The 17,060-nt window shown below is 36.3% G+C and overlaps 1 protein-coding gene across 7 annotated transcripts in view; it reads left to right on the plus strand.

Annotated features, from left to right (window-relative positions):
- The window catches only part of LOC124165992 (hrp65 protein-like), a 62,626-nt gene that overhangs the window by 1,615 nt on the left and 43,951 nt on the right, over positions 1–17,060 (plus strand). For 2 of the 7 annotated variants that reach the window (XM_046543562.1, XM_046543567.1), the window contains 9 exons: positions 2,374–2,592; positions 2,712–2,882; positions 3,081–3,211; positions 3,700–3,744; positions 3,831–3,939; positions 4,109–4,295; positions 4,386–4,576; positions 4,669–4,798; positions 5,545–5,576. In XM_046543562.1, the coding sequence (XP_046399518.1) occupies positions 2,374–2,592; positions 2,712–2,882; positions 3,081–3,211; positions 3,700–3,744; positions 3,831–3,939; positions 4,109–4,295; positions 4,386–4,576; positions 4,669–4,798; positions 5,545–5,576 (1,215 nt within the window). Of the gene's footprint in view, positions 1–2,373; positions 2,593–2,711; positions 2,883–3,080; positions 3,212–3,699; positions 3,745–3,830; positions 3,940–4,108; positions 4,296–4,385; positions 4,577–4,668; positions 4,799–5,544; positions 5,577–12,008; positions 13,016–17,060 lie in introns of those variants that run through there. The other 5 variants (XM_046543565.1, XM_046543566.1, XM_046543563.1 and 2 more) reach the window with 5 other exon arrangements.

The raw sequence follows: 17,060 nt of genomic DNA on the forward strand, positions 1-17,060 counted from the left end.
TAGCTTACAAGCCATGCTGTTGAATTTGCCAACGCCACATTAGCGGAGAAGGTAGTCCTATCCGTTCTACAGTGGTCCGATTCTCTTCCTGCTGAAAATGCTAAAAATCCATCACGAATACTTTGCTGGAGAGCCTTAATCTCAGATTATAACACTGAACTCTTATGGAATAACTAATAATCGGTTGCTCTGCATTCTTTTTTGTGTATGTAGCAGGGTTTGGAAAGCGAATGCCAATTCAGGGAGCACAAGAAAAGCAATTTCTTAAATAATGAACTTATAGGCAGTTATCTATGAAAAGCAATAGACAAAGAGACACAGGATATGCACTAATTGTAAAAAAAAAACTAATTTCATGAACATGTGACCAAGTTTCACCATTTCCTTGGTTTCACGAATACGAATGCACAGCATTAGTCTGCACACAAGTCACATCTGAGATTGCGAATCGGTTCTACTGCCAACACACAGTCAAGCAGCAACGTAGTTCAGTAATATAGGTAAATTCAAAAACGATATATTAGCACACACCGTAAAAATGTAGTGGGAAATAGGCAAATATAATCATCAAAAACTGGAAGTAACTACCATACTTATATTCATTACGTGCAATTTAAAATCACAGAGCTCGTTATGACGAAAACTACTATATATTCACCGATTTTGAGCCTTAATTAGTCCACGCAGGTGGCACAGGTGACTTTTCTCACTGCTATTTGATGATATACTAGAAAAGTAAACTTCACACTCTGCTTTGATGATAGCTAGATCGTGAAATGTTGTACCCACGGTGAACAATGGAGGTGAACACGCCACACAATTTTTACATTACTGTCGGACATTTATCGATAGTGTAATAGTACTGTTTACGATTCAATCTTGATGGAAAACTGATAATTACAACTTTTGGCTGATATTTTTCAACCTTGTCAAACTTAGTGCATTACTACCACTAGCACTGTGATTACCAGCAGTAGATGAACGGGAGTTGTTACGGTGAATATAACACTATTTTGGCACAAAAGATGTGAGTAGAAATCTCCAAGCAGCGAGCGAAGTTGTATTGTAATACGAGCACAAGCAGTCGTAAACAACAAATTTTCCTGTACCTACGAAGAAATGGATGAAGTTATGGTATATCAAAGCATAGCGGACATTAGAAAACGTTGTAATTTTTCTTACATAAATTATTAAATAATTAAATACATAAATGAATAAGGTGTTGTCTATAACATCAACTTACAATTAACATATCCCCCTCCAACAGCCGTGGCTCAGACGCCTCCAATGATGTTATTTAAGGCATTATAAAATTTTTGGTTTAACTGTTTCAGTTTACATTTTATGCACTTGCTCAGATATTAATATTGTAAATAATATAAAATATGAGGGCTTTTGAGCCTCTATCATGGGATATTTTGCTTTACACAGAAAATAACCAACATGTATCACAAACGAAGCTCTCACAACTCATACAAATAATCATAGCAATACATAATGTGGTCTGGAACGTGCCAGACGACCACCTGTGTTACCATTTCCAGCGTATGGCTCCTTAGCCTAAGTAGGCATTGGTAGCATACATCGTGTATATTTATGATATATATCAAACTTCCATTGGTTAAGTTACCTGAAGACTAGAAATATCCCAAATTTATGTGTCTGCAATTTTTCGTGTGCTCTCAGGGCAGTTACTATTGTTAAGTAGGAATCTATGTTCTCGGCTGTCGTGACTAAGTAGAATCATTTATTTAAAAGTACTCTAAGGGTTAGGAAAATGTGTTTATGACTCTTACAATTCTATTGCATTTTGTCACACAGCAGTGTGGAAAGGCCTGTTTACACGGTATACAAGATATCACAAGTTAATGTATGAATGCGAGATTGAATGTGAAAATGCATCATGTGACCAACTTGTGTGGCTGCATGAACTGGAAATTGAATCGGATCTAATTTGATTTAAATATTCATACATGATCAGTCACGGTACACCAAAATCATTCATGAAATTGTACATTAACTCGTATGTACTAATGTATCGTGTAAGTCAGGCCTTTAGGCTTGCTGTTTCTTGACATGCATGGTTAATGAAGTAAGTTATTTTTTGCTATTTTCGGTGTATTTGCTGTTGGCTGAATTAGGCTTTTGAAGATATAGATTTAACGCATACTGCAAATCACTTTGTATGAAGTTGTCTTTCACTCATATTTTACTACATATTTCCTTAATTTTGTGCTTGTTAATAATATTGATGCATATTAATAAATTATGTTTGTTTGTAAGTACTTATGGAATAAGGTTACTGTGCTCTCAGTTATTTACTTAGCCTGCTTGTAAAATGTTGCTGCTAACGTCCAGTTAATTTTCCCTTAGGACCGTCTAAATGAAAGGCTTGCTGCATTGGCCGGTCCAACATTAGATCTACCTCCTCAAGATGTTCGGGAGAAAAAGTTCTCTGGCAGATGTCGTCTCTATGTGGGCAACCTGACAAATGATGTGACTGAGGAGGAAATCAACACTATGTTCACTCCATATGGAGAGACATCAGAAGTGTTTGTCAATAAAGACAAAAATTTTGCATTTATCAGGCTTGTAAGTTTTTTTCACTTACTCCATTGGACTTCTAGCTGATCTAATTAGTTTTACATAAATTTGATTTCATTGCATACCCCAAAATTTTGAGCATCTCTTATAAATTTATCCTATGACAGGACTACCGTGCCAGTGCTGAGAAGGCCAAGCGAGAGTTAGATGGTTCTATCCGTAAGGGTCGAGCCCTTAAGGTGCGATTTGCACCCCACAGTGCTGCTGTAAAAATTCGAAATCTCACTCAGTGGGTGACCAATGAACTTCTCGAGAGAGCCTTCCAAGTGTTTGGAGAGGTAATTAACTGTACTGGTAGTTGTAACATTGCTCTAATATTAGTTACTTGAATATCGTATCATGATGATAAAAGGAATTACCGGCTGATTACTGATTAAATATTCTTGGCTGCTTTTTTTCTGATGAGTTATTTGCAAGAGCTGTTGTCTTAATTTTCCTCCTGTTTTTCCTTCTTAAATATTATTATTATTTTTTAGATTGAGCGTGCTGTAGTGATTGTGGATGAGCGTGGAAAATCTACTGGCGAAGGTATAATTGAGTTTGCAAGAAAGCCTGGGGCCCAGATGGCTTTGAGGAAATGCACTGATGGGTGCTTTTTTCTTACCTCGTAAGTGTCATTTTGTGGAATTTCCTATTCAGAGAGCATTTCGAAATTCATTGTACACTCTGGGTGTATTAAGGTTGCTTAATTTGTTGTCTGTCTGTAATTAAATGTAGCTGCATTTTGTTTACATTAATTTTAGGTAGTATCATAATGCTATTGAAATATTAGCAGCTGTGTGAAGCATGTTTACTCTGATATATCTGAGAGAAAATCTTCTTCAATCTCTAGAGAAATATTGAAAAAAGTTATTCCTTGAGTTTAGGTGAATTTTCCTTCCATATGAGTTAATGTTGTCATCTACTAAGTGTTTGGGTGTTAGTGATCATGGTTTTGTTCATAGGACATATGTTCTTGTAGCTTCAGGGTGCTGCTGATATGGATTTATGATTGACTTTTTAATTTTAAATCTCTGATATAATAGCTTAATAAGAGGTTGCAGGCTTGTGGTTTAGTTAGGTGGCTCATCTTGAAAGACCTTTATTTTATTATAGGGTTACTCCAATCAAAAGCATGGTGTGGCAAGAAAATCCAAAATGGTAGACTGTTAATCCATAGCTGCTATGCTTTTCAAACTTCTGCTGTTATTTTTTTAATTATGTCATATCACATCTTTTTACTTAAGGTCTCTACGACCAGTAGTGTTGGAGCCATTTGAGCAAGTAGATGAAGTTGACGGGTACACTGAGAGGAATTTGCCCAAGAAGAATCCTGATTACATGAAGTCAAGAGAGGTATGATAAATCTAATGTTGTGTCTTTAAATGGCAGACATGATGATAACAGGAATTACCGTCTGCATCCTGATGATACTTTCTTGGCTGCTTTTTTTCTGACAATCTTCATTCAAGCTGGGGTTTGCTTATGGATTTTGTGTATGTTTAATGGGCGATGTTGTTAACAGGTTGGACCTAGGTTTGCAGCTCCAGGATCATTTGAGTATGAATATGGAACACGTTGGAAGCAGCTCTTTGAACTACGAAAGCAGAAAGAGGATGCACTCAATCGCGAATTGAAAATGGAGGAAGAAAAACTTGAAGCACAAATGGAGTATGCTCGATATGAACATGAAACTGAAATGTTGAGAGAGCGTGAGTATGCTGTCACAGTATTAAACCTTTGCCATTTGTTTTTATTGTTTTTGTTTGCATGCGTTAAATGACGTTTATCTTCATTATCAGAGTTGCGAATGAGGGAACAGGATCGTGAAAGGCAGAAGCGTGAGTGGGAGCTGAAGGAGAGACAGCATGAGGAACAGCGTCGTCAAGATGAAGACATGATGAGAAGGCAACAGGAGGACATGGATATCAGAATGCGTCACCAAGAAGAGGAGTTGAGACGCCGTCAACAGGAAAATAGCCTCTTCATGCAAGTAAGTGATGTGATGTTTATAAGAGCTGAGAGGATCCCGGATTTAATCCGTGAACTTCGTGTTTACTCAATTGATTCTTTGGTTGTTGTCAGGCACATCAGCTAAATAGCCTTCTTGATCAGCAGGAGCAAGCTTTGAGGCAGGCACCAGGTGGGGGTGGTGGCTATGACTCCCCCTTGCCTGCAGAGGCATCCATTCGAGAATATGATGCTGCCATAGGAGGTAGGTGATTCTTCATGATTCTCTATTAATTGCTATTGTTAGTTTGTTAGAATTAAAAAATCGTTTCAGGCTTGATTTTGGGGAAGTTTGCTCTATGACACAAAGTTTTGAAACCATGTTCGGTCGTTGAGTGTTAAATAGTGTGGAAATTGCCATTAGTGTTTTTATCATTGTTAGAATTAGTTTTCTTGTGATACCACAGCTCCAAAAACATTCACATTAAGGATTGCTTTAGGAAGTTATTCCTGTTTTGACATTAGGACATTACATTAGAACTAAAAGATTGACTGAAAATTTAGTCTGTTTCTTAGGATAGATTGTGACCATGATGGTGCTGTGATGTCTTGGAATAATTCTCCCCCTTGGGTCCTTTCTCAAAATATTAATATCTAGGCTCCTCATTGGGGAGAGTACATTTTTTTGTTCATTGTCATCTCTCCATGATTGAAATAAATAGTTTTGTGCTACTGGTAACTAAAGTATTTGTTTAAGTTATGTCTCTACACTAGCTCTTTTTGAAGTCAAAAGGAGTAATATATATTTCAAGTGTTGCATTACATGTACACTTGCACCTTATTGGTGAATACGTCAGTTAGGGTGTGGTATTCTTTAGCTTTGCTTCTGGTCCAAGGGACTGTTTAAAGGGCTTAAATATTTAGTGCAGACCTGAAAATTTTCTAGCATATATGAAATGGCATCCGCCGTCCTTAGCAAGCATTCTCAGTTTTATATTTTCTGTCATTTAGGTCCAGTTGGCGGTCCTGGCAGTCTTCCACCGGTAATGTATTCCAAACATACTCGTTATTTATTTTCATAATTCTTGTTAGAGAAATCTGTTATCAGTCGATACTTGATTTTCCTGGATAATGGACTCTGTTCAACGTAGCAAATACTGCATTGTTTTGTTAAATTTGAATTATTGCTACTGATTGTATCCCTTGCTTTGATTTCTGTAGTATCTTAATTTTTATACCCTGGTTGATAGACTCTCTTAGTTGTGACCCTTATCTTATTTCCTTAGCAATAAGTACTGTGATTGAATAAGGGCAATTATTACTAAAAGTGTTTCAGAAATGCTCATTTTGTTATATTGCCCTCGGTCATCATTTGTCATTGTCCTGATTTTTTTGTGACTTACAATAATTTTCTGTCAGCTCTACTTATCTGAATGTTCATGTTCAGGTCAATCAAGAGTCGGCTGGTGCACGTTAGTAAAAATTTCTGTATTTTGACTCTGGCATGCTAATAATATATTTCAAGTATTGCATTACATGTACACAAGCACTTAATTGGTGAATTTGTCAGTTAATGATAATACTGTAAAATTGCAAAAGCAAGTGCTTCCATTATTCGAAATTCCAACAAATGAGAGCAACATCTTTTCGGTGCTTTGACAATCTATTGCCATACAGGATCCAGATTTAGAGGCTTAACTCTATGATGAACTGCTTATGGTGATAGATGTCTCTTTAACCGTATGCTGCATGTAATCCTCAGCATAATATTTTTAGTGGTACATCCTCAAGAAAAGTTCTTCTGCAGCTTCAAGAAATCTGTCAGTTTTTATTGCAGGTATTTTGGATGATGGAGCGTGTACATTATATTTTTTTAAATATTTAAATGCAAATAATTTTGAGCTGCAATGCTTTGAAAAGTAATGATACTTGATGATGGGAAACCTTCAAGTAATGAACATGACACTATGCATGGTTCCACGTTGTATCGGCACTCATATCTTGTGTGAAATCAAGGATCTGTAATGATTATTTTTTTTTATCTGCGAATCTGCTGAAAAATGTGAAAAATTGGCATTAGATTGGCATTGGCATTAATATCTTTTACGCAGCTGTAAAGTTTTATACCTGTACGTTCCACTTCATTTGCTCATGAATATGGTACGTTTTACTGAATGTGAAAACCATTAACATGCAATTTGCCAATTTACCTTTATCATGTTACCAGGCTTTTGGTAATTTTATAATTATGCTCTAAAAGGAAATGACATAGAGGTTACTATTGGTGTTTTTGAAGATATTTTTATTCTGATTGACAAGACAAGTGTTTCAATTCACATTTCCAATCATCTATAAAGGCGCAAACATACTCCATGTAGGCAGTTATTGAGCAATATGGTGTCATGCTCTTGATGCCAGGAGTTTGAACTTATTAGTTTTTTTACTGAAGTAGTTGGTATTCCTCTAGGGGACTTGCTTTACTTGTTAGTGGAACATAGCCATGGCGCCTAGCTTTACGCTTATAATGGCTGTAAACACCATAATATGTGATTGCTTTGAGGATTGCCGAATTACAAATATATTTTGCCTGCATTAAGTTTCTCTGTTGATAGCTTTCATGTAATGAGTTTCACTTCAGGGAATCCTATTCAAAAGTTTACTTTTTAATTTCCTTTTTTCTCGGATAAAGTGGTGTGGAACTATAATTAATAATCTTGATGCAGTAGAACCCTTGAGAGATCACTGTGAGATGCTGTGGTAACAAAAATGCAGGTTGACTAACAATATTATGATGGAAATACTATCACTTCAGTCATTTTATTTGATATTTGTTTTTTCAATGAAGAATTAAGCAGCCTGAAAATGAAAAGCACGTAATTAAATGCTGTCATGGGCAATCACGAGTAGCAAATTGTGTGATCCTAACTTAATTCAGAAGGGGAAGTGTAATTAAGTTTGTTATTGACTCCTGTACAAAGCGGTCGTATGATGAAATTTTTCTGAGATACAATCCTTATTGTATCGCGGTGTTTTGCTGTAGTAGCCTTACACACCATGCTGATTGACACAGGCTGTGCTGCACCCAACTACCAGGCTTCTAGTGTGTCTTAATTTGTGTTAGAATTTTTAATTTTCATCTAATTGAATCGTTTTTAGATCAGAGAATGCATTTAATTCTTTTTTAATCAAAGAATTTCATAGCATCAATTATTCTGTGTAAGCATTTCTTCATGGCATTAAAGGTTCCTACCAAGAATCTCCATCTTCCAATCGTTACAGCTAGTGTGTAGGATCGCTTACTGTGTGACGACTCCTTCTGGCATAATGGTAACCATAGACTCATTTTTGGGGAAATATTTTTCCATAATGCAGGCAAAAAGGGTTGGCATGAATTTTCCCTTGAATGGATTATTTTATTGTAGGGTGACACTTCAGTTCATATAATTACAAGGGTTCTACTGCCACTTTAAGTGCATGGTGGTAATTATTTTTTATTCAGTATTTTGTGTGGTCACATCTATCAAAGTGCATTTTTTTACCCACGGTCCTTTGGGTTGTCTTATTCTGCTATGTGATTAAAATTAGAAATCAACGGAAATTTTCGTATTCATTCTAATTCATCGATTGACTGAATCCGTGGCTACCACTTCTGCAGTGATTAGTGTTATTATTTTTATCTAGCTAATGACGCGTGCACGTTTAATGGCAGTGGTAGATTACATGAAAAATCATGGCAGTAATTTCTAAGGGATTTTTATGGCCCTTTCTTCTATCTCATTCTATGTACAGGGTGTTTATTTGCTATGCAATGTGATACATTTTTTGATGACAAATTTTTTTAGGCTTGTTTATTTCCAGGGTAAGAATTTTCTAAGCATTAAAATGGTCAGATATTTGATCTATTTAATAGATGGTTACTTCATCTGTTCCAACCATTTCAACTGTCCTCACAATAAACTACAAAGGCTGTTTTGTACTGTTTCACTTGTGCTACAATTGGAGCTTCTTCCAATTTTTTATTATTTTTCATATTGCAGAAAGCTACAATGTGCCTCTTGTAAATGATATGGAACTTGGGATTTGTGATTACTCAAGTGGATAATATTTGTTTTCATTTGAAAATTTTATGCTGAGTGCACCCAAGGAAAATGAATTCTGTCCTGGCTTATGAATTAAGTTAGGGCTATAGTTATTTTCTTCATAATTACAAAAGTTCCTTTGTGTTTCCATAGTTCATTTGCTGATTATAGCTGTCTTGTGTTTCATATCAGTGGTGCATTGTATCAATTTCCCAGACAATAGGTTAGTTAAGCAATTTTATTTTTTATAATGATTATTTTACTATAGTTCGAAGCATGGAGAGAACAGCATTTTTCCTTCATTTAATCTACCTCTCATGCTATATGCAGTGAAATGCCAACAGCCTCAATCCTTTCGAAGATAATTTGATGACGTTGTGGCCTTATGTTGAGCTGGTCACTGCTTCTCTGCCTTGTCCGTAGCCTTCCGTGGTTTATTGTTATGATTCTTTCCCTCAGTTGAAGTTTGTCCCTGATTGACTTACTAGCACTAGAGCTGTAATGACAGCAGCAACTCTGGAAAAGTAGGCAGCAATTTGTTACCTTACGTTAAACGTACAAGAGAGTGGTTTGATTAGAGAAGATTTATGTCTCGCAGCCTATTTTTCCCATCTTTTTACATAATTGAGTTGTAATTGCATTGTCAGGTCTTGGTTAAGAACCCCATTGGTGGCGTAGACATTTAAGTTGGCATCATAAATGTGGCCTTGCTTTCTGAAATGGGTTTGCATGTTTATGCTAAATAGCAGGAGCCAATGGTTAAGAAATCTAGGCTTAACTGTTGGAGATTTATATTATGGAAGATTGAAAAGTAAAGTAATCCTATTCAAGGAAGTGTTATTGTTGGGAAAGAATTAATGTCCTGAACTTCAGGAAGGTATAATTCTGAAATTTATCAAATTTTTGCATCTCATTCCTCCTCTTGGCAGTCTTCCCTTTTGGGATTAAATGATTCATTATTTTTCAGATGTGAAATTTCTAGGCACGTATATCATTATGAACCAGGAATCGCTAAATTTCATACTCTGGTAGCTGTTGATAACTATGTGGTGACACATTTTTCTGATTTCCCACATTTTCTTGAAATGCCATCTCCATTACTTACTTTTACCCAGGGAAACTGTTCAATAAGGTGGTTACGAACTTCTACCATTTTTCAAAGCTTGAAACTTAATGGGGATAATGACTGATTTGACTCTCTGGGATAGTTTGAATGAAGTTTTGTTTAGTATGGTTCATATACGACTCCAATGCATGGTCGAGGATGTAACTTATAGAAATTTCTTCAAAATATGAAAGCTTACTTTGATAGGACAAGGTATGTAATTTTCTGGGCCATCTCTTCCTTAATGCAGCTAGAATATCATTGGTTTATCTTACGAGTGTTGTTCAATTATCAAGCCCATCGTTTTGAAGGAAGAGCATACTATTAGCATGGTCAGCTATCATTAGCCAAATACATGTGATTATGGAGTTCAGTTTCTCTGGGTGGGAACTTAAATATGAAATTATGGACCATTCTTTCTGGCATTTAATAGAGCTATTTCATTTTTCTGATGTATTTAGAATTTTTTACTTTCTGTAATTAGTACGTATTCTGTTAATCAGGAAGCTACATTATTTCAAAACTGCATATAATGGGAATGGGTGAAATGATCTACCTGATTTCTTTCTACTTCTTGTTGTGGACACCCTGGGCATTAAAAAAATTGCTTAAGCCACAATCTTCTAGTCTGCCATTAAACGTGTTAGTGTTTTGGTCTCATTGGAATGTTATGCAGGTGAAATGTTTCTTGGTGATGTGCTACTATATGCGAATGTCGTCGTATTTATTTTCTTTGCTCAAAAATCAGACAAGAATAATATGCCTATCACCTCATTTCCTATGGTATTTCCATATATGTTTTGTGGGAGTCCTTAGGGGTGTAAGAATTGATATTGTGCTAATTGGTACCCGTTGGTGTCCCTCAGCCATTTTGCTGTTGGGCCGAGCAATTCGTTTTCCACTGACTTGCATTGAAATTGGCTTACATACCAGGTTTCAAAAGTGAGTTGACTGCTAGGGAGTACCATTACAGAGGTAGAATGTCACATGCCACACAATTATTAGCTGTTATCATAGGTAGGTGACTTAAGCTGGCCTTTTCATCTGTTTATGACACATTCCCTATCGTACTCCTATTTTTTCTGTTGCCTCGGGGTTTGTTGCGAGTTGGCATATTTGGATATTTGCTACTGTGAAATTGTTAGCTACTGTATTACGGCTGAAAAAATTGTGAACTATGGTGGAGTTTTTTCTATAGCAATTTTACTGTGGTCTCCCATTGCCATTTTCTTAAAGGTTGGATTACCAACCTGTTTTGTTATAATTTTCCACAAGTGTTAAAACTCTGGCTTGGTGGTGTAACTAGTAGCATACCTCACCGGCAATCAGGAAATCTGGGTTCGAATCCTGATTAAGTCAAATGCTGTTTAAGTATGAAAAACTCCACTGTGGTTTCGTTTGCAAGATATTGCCAAAAAATGCCGTACTCCATTGATAGTTGGTCCTGAGAAGCTTCGTTTGCTTCTATATGGCCATGTAAAGTTGGAGTGGCAATGGCATGAACATATATGCGTACCTGATGAATATATTGTGGTGTGCGTGGCCATGATTTGGAGGATATACTCTCTGCACGTGTTTCTGATTCTGATATATTCTCGTGTCTATAGCTTCTGTATACTTGCGTTGAAGTGGGAATTCTGAGTTCGACTCAGTTAATCTACCTAACCGAAGGTTATAACGTAATGGTGATATGTGAAGTATAAGATGTGTAGGAGTTCCATGATCTTGTGTGTAATGTGACATTCGTCATGTGTGGATATTCCCTAGTACCGATATTATTCACTATTAGCTGATTTCGAGCTATGAATTGTCGTTATTTAATTATTACCTGTATGGTGGTTGTGGTATATTTAATTTTGTAAGCAAAAAACCCCATTTCCTGATTTCATTAGAAATTCTTATTATTCCTACTTTGATGTGCATAGTTCTGTTTTTTCAATCAGAACTTTTTGGCTGGGAAGGAGGCATGGGGTTTTCTGTTTCCTACACATGTTGGCCCCTTCTTGTAGATAGGGCCACTGACGCATGCGTTACTTCCATATCATAACTTGTCAAAGCTCTGGTAGGATGACACCTCCAGTTGCAAGTCTTGTATCAAGACTAACAGTTTCATTTTTCCCCTTTCTTTTCTATGTGGTAATCATGACGCTGGCATTAACCTTAAATCCATATCCATATTACCTACCTCACATCCAATTAATTCCTTATAACCTACCAACCTACCTTTGAATGCAATCCATCTCTCCTGACCGGCCCATGTTTCCCTGACTGGCGTCATAATGCACCGTTAGGGGGTCCAGGACCCGAAGGCTTTCATGGATGCTTACGACCGTGGCCAGGTGCGGTATGAGGGTGGGGGTGGTGGAGGCCGTGGGGACATGCATGGCATTGATGAAATGGTTCCTCCTGGGCCCGCTGGCCCTAATGGGGCTGGTCCTCGTGGTAGCATGGTTGGGGGAGGTGTCCCAGGCCCACGTGGACGATGGGGAGGGAATGACCGCAGGGGTGATGAGTATGCCCCTAAGCGAAGGAGATTTTAAAATGAGATGACGTCTTGGAGACTGAGATGACCACCGGGATGCACATTTCTTGCTAGGATTTTATAGCTGAGGGAAGTGTGAAGCAGTCTTAGTTGAGAGGAGAGCAAGCTAAAATCTGCGATGAGCACTGCTTCATTTATATATGTGGCACATTCATTTTGAAGTAGTTGAGCTGCATTTTAACTCGAAGTCTAAAGTGAGTTACTACTACGAGCAGAGATCCTGCCTGAATATTGACACTAGTATGTGTGCCTCTATTGATTTATTAAACTGGACTTTTGAAAAATATTATTTCTGAAGACTAATGGTGACAGAAACATAAGTTGTTTCCACGAAAACCAGCTATGTCTTTGGTTCATAGCTTGGAAAGCCCTTGTTTTTTGTCTATACACTGATTTAAGTATTATCTTTTGAAGCTCCATTAGCATTAATGACAGGAACTTTTTACTTAAAGTGGGTGTTCTATCCTTGTATTCATGAATCATATTGGTAATGTTGTTCTTGTGATCTCTGTGAATTTTGAATCTGATCATGTCATGTTGCCTAGTTTCCATAGCTATATGTCATTTGAAAGTGACATGTATTTTTTTATTTAGAAGATTATTCTTCTGACATACATTCTCAGCTGTGTATTGATGACTTTTTTCTAACTTTTAAAGGTAGATTCCAAGGTTGATTTCCTCCTAATATTAGTGATAGAGATTCAAATGTCAAATGTAATGTCTTGACAAATTCTTTTAATAAATGTTCTCATTTGATTTGGTTTAGTTTTGCATTTATAAACATTTCCATTCCTTTTCATTGCCATTGTTCCATATAGCAGTTTTTAACTGGGACCTGAATTGGGACCATCGTAAATGTGATACTTACGTATAAGCATAACAGAGCTGTTAGGAACCCACTTTAGTCTAACATGGAATAGTCAACATTCACTTCTGGCATTGGAATGATAGCTAGTTCATAAATATTTAGTTGACTTGAATTAAAGTAATTGGTGATGTCACTCCTTCGTAAGGCAGAAATTGCTGAAATTTTCATTTATGTGTATGAATTTTTAAAAAATAATGTCAGGTTAAAATTTGTTTGATTGTTATGATATTGTTCGAATAGGCATCGAAGTAGCTTTCATATATTGTAGTCGCCCAGCATTTTTTATTTTGTTTTAAAGCATTGTAGAATGTGCTTTTTAAATTAACTAGTGAGTTTTTACCCACCCTCAAATGGATCTTGTACTGTTTGTTAGGTCTCTTGGGCCTGCAAGTATGTTCATTTTGTTTTTTTTATTTACACCTCCCTGTTTGTAATTACTATTTTTTTAATGTCAATTTCTTCTTGATGCTCTGCTCTAATATTCTGCTGAAACAGCCAATAAAGGTTGGTTCCGTGGAGTGACATGACCATTGTCAAGTTTCAAATTAATGAGCTTTTGGTGGCCAGAATGTGTAGCGTACTGAGATATACATGTAAAGAACATCACTTCTTATGCTAGGTCTCTGATACTGTGGCTGCTGATTGTCTTCTATGACAGTGTACAAAAATTCCATAGTTAATTGCCTTCATGCAGTTCATTTTTGGAAATCTGAGGAAATTATATAGGGCTACTTAATTTGTATTAAAAAGTATTCCAATGACTCTCAAAAAGCAGTTTTTACTGTTCTTGTGTTCATGAAAATTTTGGGTAATTTTCTATTTTGGTAGTACAAATAGTAATTTTGCTGTATGTTATCATATGAAATTTATGTGTTATTATGGAGTTATACTTATTGTTTTCCATGCAAAATTACCTCAGAAGTTCACTGGAAATGCTTAGTGGGGTCAATGGAAAAAAAAACTTTTGTCAGATGGATGTGACCTCATCTGCGGCTTTGCCATCTTAGATAAAAATTCTCATTTAAAAAATATGTAATTGGAATTTCATGATAATTTTGTTGAGTTTTAAATTTATGGTCGTGATAATGCCCTAATACCATTGCTATATTTAGGGTAGTTTTGATGTTGGTTGAAGGTAGCCAAATGTGCTGAAAAATTTTGTTTTGTGTAGCTTTATCTGGGGTAATTTTAAAAGGTTTCGTGTTGCCCTTGCTGTCTTGAAATCTTCTATCTTAAGCAGTAGTAATGAATAAGTAAATATGTGAATTTTCTGTATCTTCTCAGCTGGTGGCAAAATGGAAAAAGAATTTAAAGCATATTTTAAAGGCATTTGTGCTGGATTATGATGGAACGGCTCTGGAATTTCAATACTTATAGCAAGTAATGATTAATACATAATTTCCCGTGTTTGTTGTGCCTTGCTTCATTGACTTGTGAAGTATATGAAATTGATGCTTCCATCTTGTGGCCCTGGAAGGGTATTCCTGATCTATTCAATTGGATGCTAATTTCCTCCAAGATGTTGCGTCTTCATCATCATAACAAGGTGTCACGAGGATGGTTTACTGCTTCAATTGGGAAGAATTTTACAAATAGTAATATACTTCGGCTTGTAGTTAAGAGAGGGTTAGTGGCACTTTCTCTGGCTTAAGGGCAGCTATCTTTTGTGTATTAATTAGTGATCTTGACCATGAATCATATGGTTGTATAATTTTGCAGTGTGTGGAACCTCATTTGCTTTTTATATAAATTATGGCTTTTTTATAAAACTACATGTATTGATGTGGATAGGAAGCATTAGTGCGGAGGTAATTGGACACTAGATATTGTTAGCTATGCTGTTCTAGTTATAGCCATGGCCATGGATTTACTAATATTTTAGGGATGAGTCACTTCCGTTCTCAGTTTCTCCAGTTCTCAAGCATGGAACCAGAACGAGGACTGCCAAAGTAATTTGTTTGAAACTCAATTGGACAATGTTTATTGGGCATTGTACTTCATATTTACTTGGTAATGCTATTAATCCAATCACATTTAAGATAATTTTGTGTGTCACAAGCAGTTTTTTTACCATTATCAAATATCATTTATAGCTTCAAAATTTAGCAATGTGAAGCAATGGGGTGTGCTTATAAAATTATAAAGGTAATTTTTTTACATGTCTAGATAAGTAAGTTAAAGTTGTTAACGTATGATAAATATAACTTCATAATCCTTAATATTCTTGTTGCTACAGAGCTTCAAAGTTTGTAAAAATTACTGAATTCTTTTGTGCTACAAGAACGTCCTGTGACGTCAGTATGCGAGTAAGCAGACTCATTCTATGGCAATAACAAAACAGCAATTACAATAACAAACATCTACGATGATACTGATTCATAAGTTGAAGGGTGTGTGAAAAAGTTGTGAATAGTTAAAAAGATTTTTACGGTGCGTGTATTGTGCAATGGCTGACTCCGACTTCTTAAAGACGCTATCTGAAGGTAGATTAAATCGTGGTCGCTTATTTCTTCTCCAGTAATGAAGATTTCTAGGTTCCGAGTTTAGAAGCTGCAAAATTGAAATGTAACAAATAAAATCAACAATCTTATTTGCTAGTAATCTAAAGCTTGGTTTGTATCTCGTTTAACTACTGTCATTTACTCATTGCTTTTAATGTGTATTTGGTGCAATGCTGGAATATAAGAAGTTAACGTTTTGGAGAAACACCACGGATCAAATTTTACGCCAATTTACTTAGCATTCCTAAGTTGTGGAAGAGAGACATACGGTGTTTCAGCAGTTTATGTTCAACTGCTACTAAATTTGAGCACTTGCACTATTGGGGCTAAGGGGACACCAGAACATAAAGTGACAACAATAATCTCATACTGTGGAAATCGCTGTATATGAGGAGAGTGAAAAATTAATAAGCGCTATTTGTCAAGACCGTGCTGCATCTTCCAGTATGCATGCATTCTTTAAACATGTCAATTATTCAGGATAAATATTTCACATGACTGATGATGAAAGTAACATATAATGCTGTGAAAAAAATTATACTAAGAAATACACAGGTTTTTCTAAAACTGGGACAAACAGTCCACTGACACCACGTAAATGTATTGTTTACTGGACTCCGACATCACGCTCTGCCAACATGGCGATGGGTCATTTGGAGCGCAAGATTAATATGCAATTTTCAAAGTGGAATTTTACCAATAATACGCAGGTTTGGGAAGAACTGCTTACACTCTAATTTTTAGTGTGGAGAATATTTTTTTATTGCATAATCATCCATTTTCAGTGGAATTCCCCATTGAGAACCTAGCGCTAATGCCAGGAACCAAAACAGGACCAACCCACTTCATGGACTTGTGGCCCATACGGATTTTTATGTGATTTAAATGCAATTGAGCAGTTGCTATACTCAAAGGAAATTTATTGTCTCTTCCGATTTGCACAGAATGGAGCAAGTATTTTTTGACTTGTTCGTTTTGTGCAGCTGTTCTTTCTTGAAAATTACTTAATATTAACTTGCCGATCGATCGATCATCTCTGATCCAACGATGAAATTGCTACCTCGACCCTCTTCCGTCAAGTGATGATACATGCTCAGATGCTAAGTTTCATATGGCAATGGAATTGATGCACAGTGGTTTGATGAAAATGTCTAGTATCTGCTAGAGGCCTGAAAGCATCTGCTTGAGTCAGTTTCTCCTTTCCCAGTACCCTTCTGGAAGAAGCAGCATGCGTGGGTATTACTGAGTGGAGAATTATTAAGGGGTTTCCCCTGGCACCTTCAACAACTGCTATTTGCTTGTCCAAACTGTGACTTCCTTCTAATTAAAGCTTTGGAAAGCGGATCTCTTAAATTAAGTGCATGTAGCATCTGGCGATTAATGTTATCAATAGGTAATGGGATGGCTTCCAAAACATTCTCTTATGTATAAA

The sequence above is a fragment of the Ischnura elegans genome, chromosome 9 (assembly GCF_921293095.1).
Source record: "Ischnura elegans chromosome 9, ioIscEleg1.1, whole genome shotgun sequence".
Classification (NCBI taxonomy): Eukaryota; Metazoa; Arthropoda; class Insecta; order Odonata; family Coenagrionidae; genus Ischnura; species Ischnura elegans.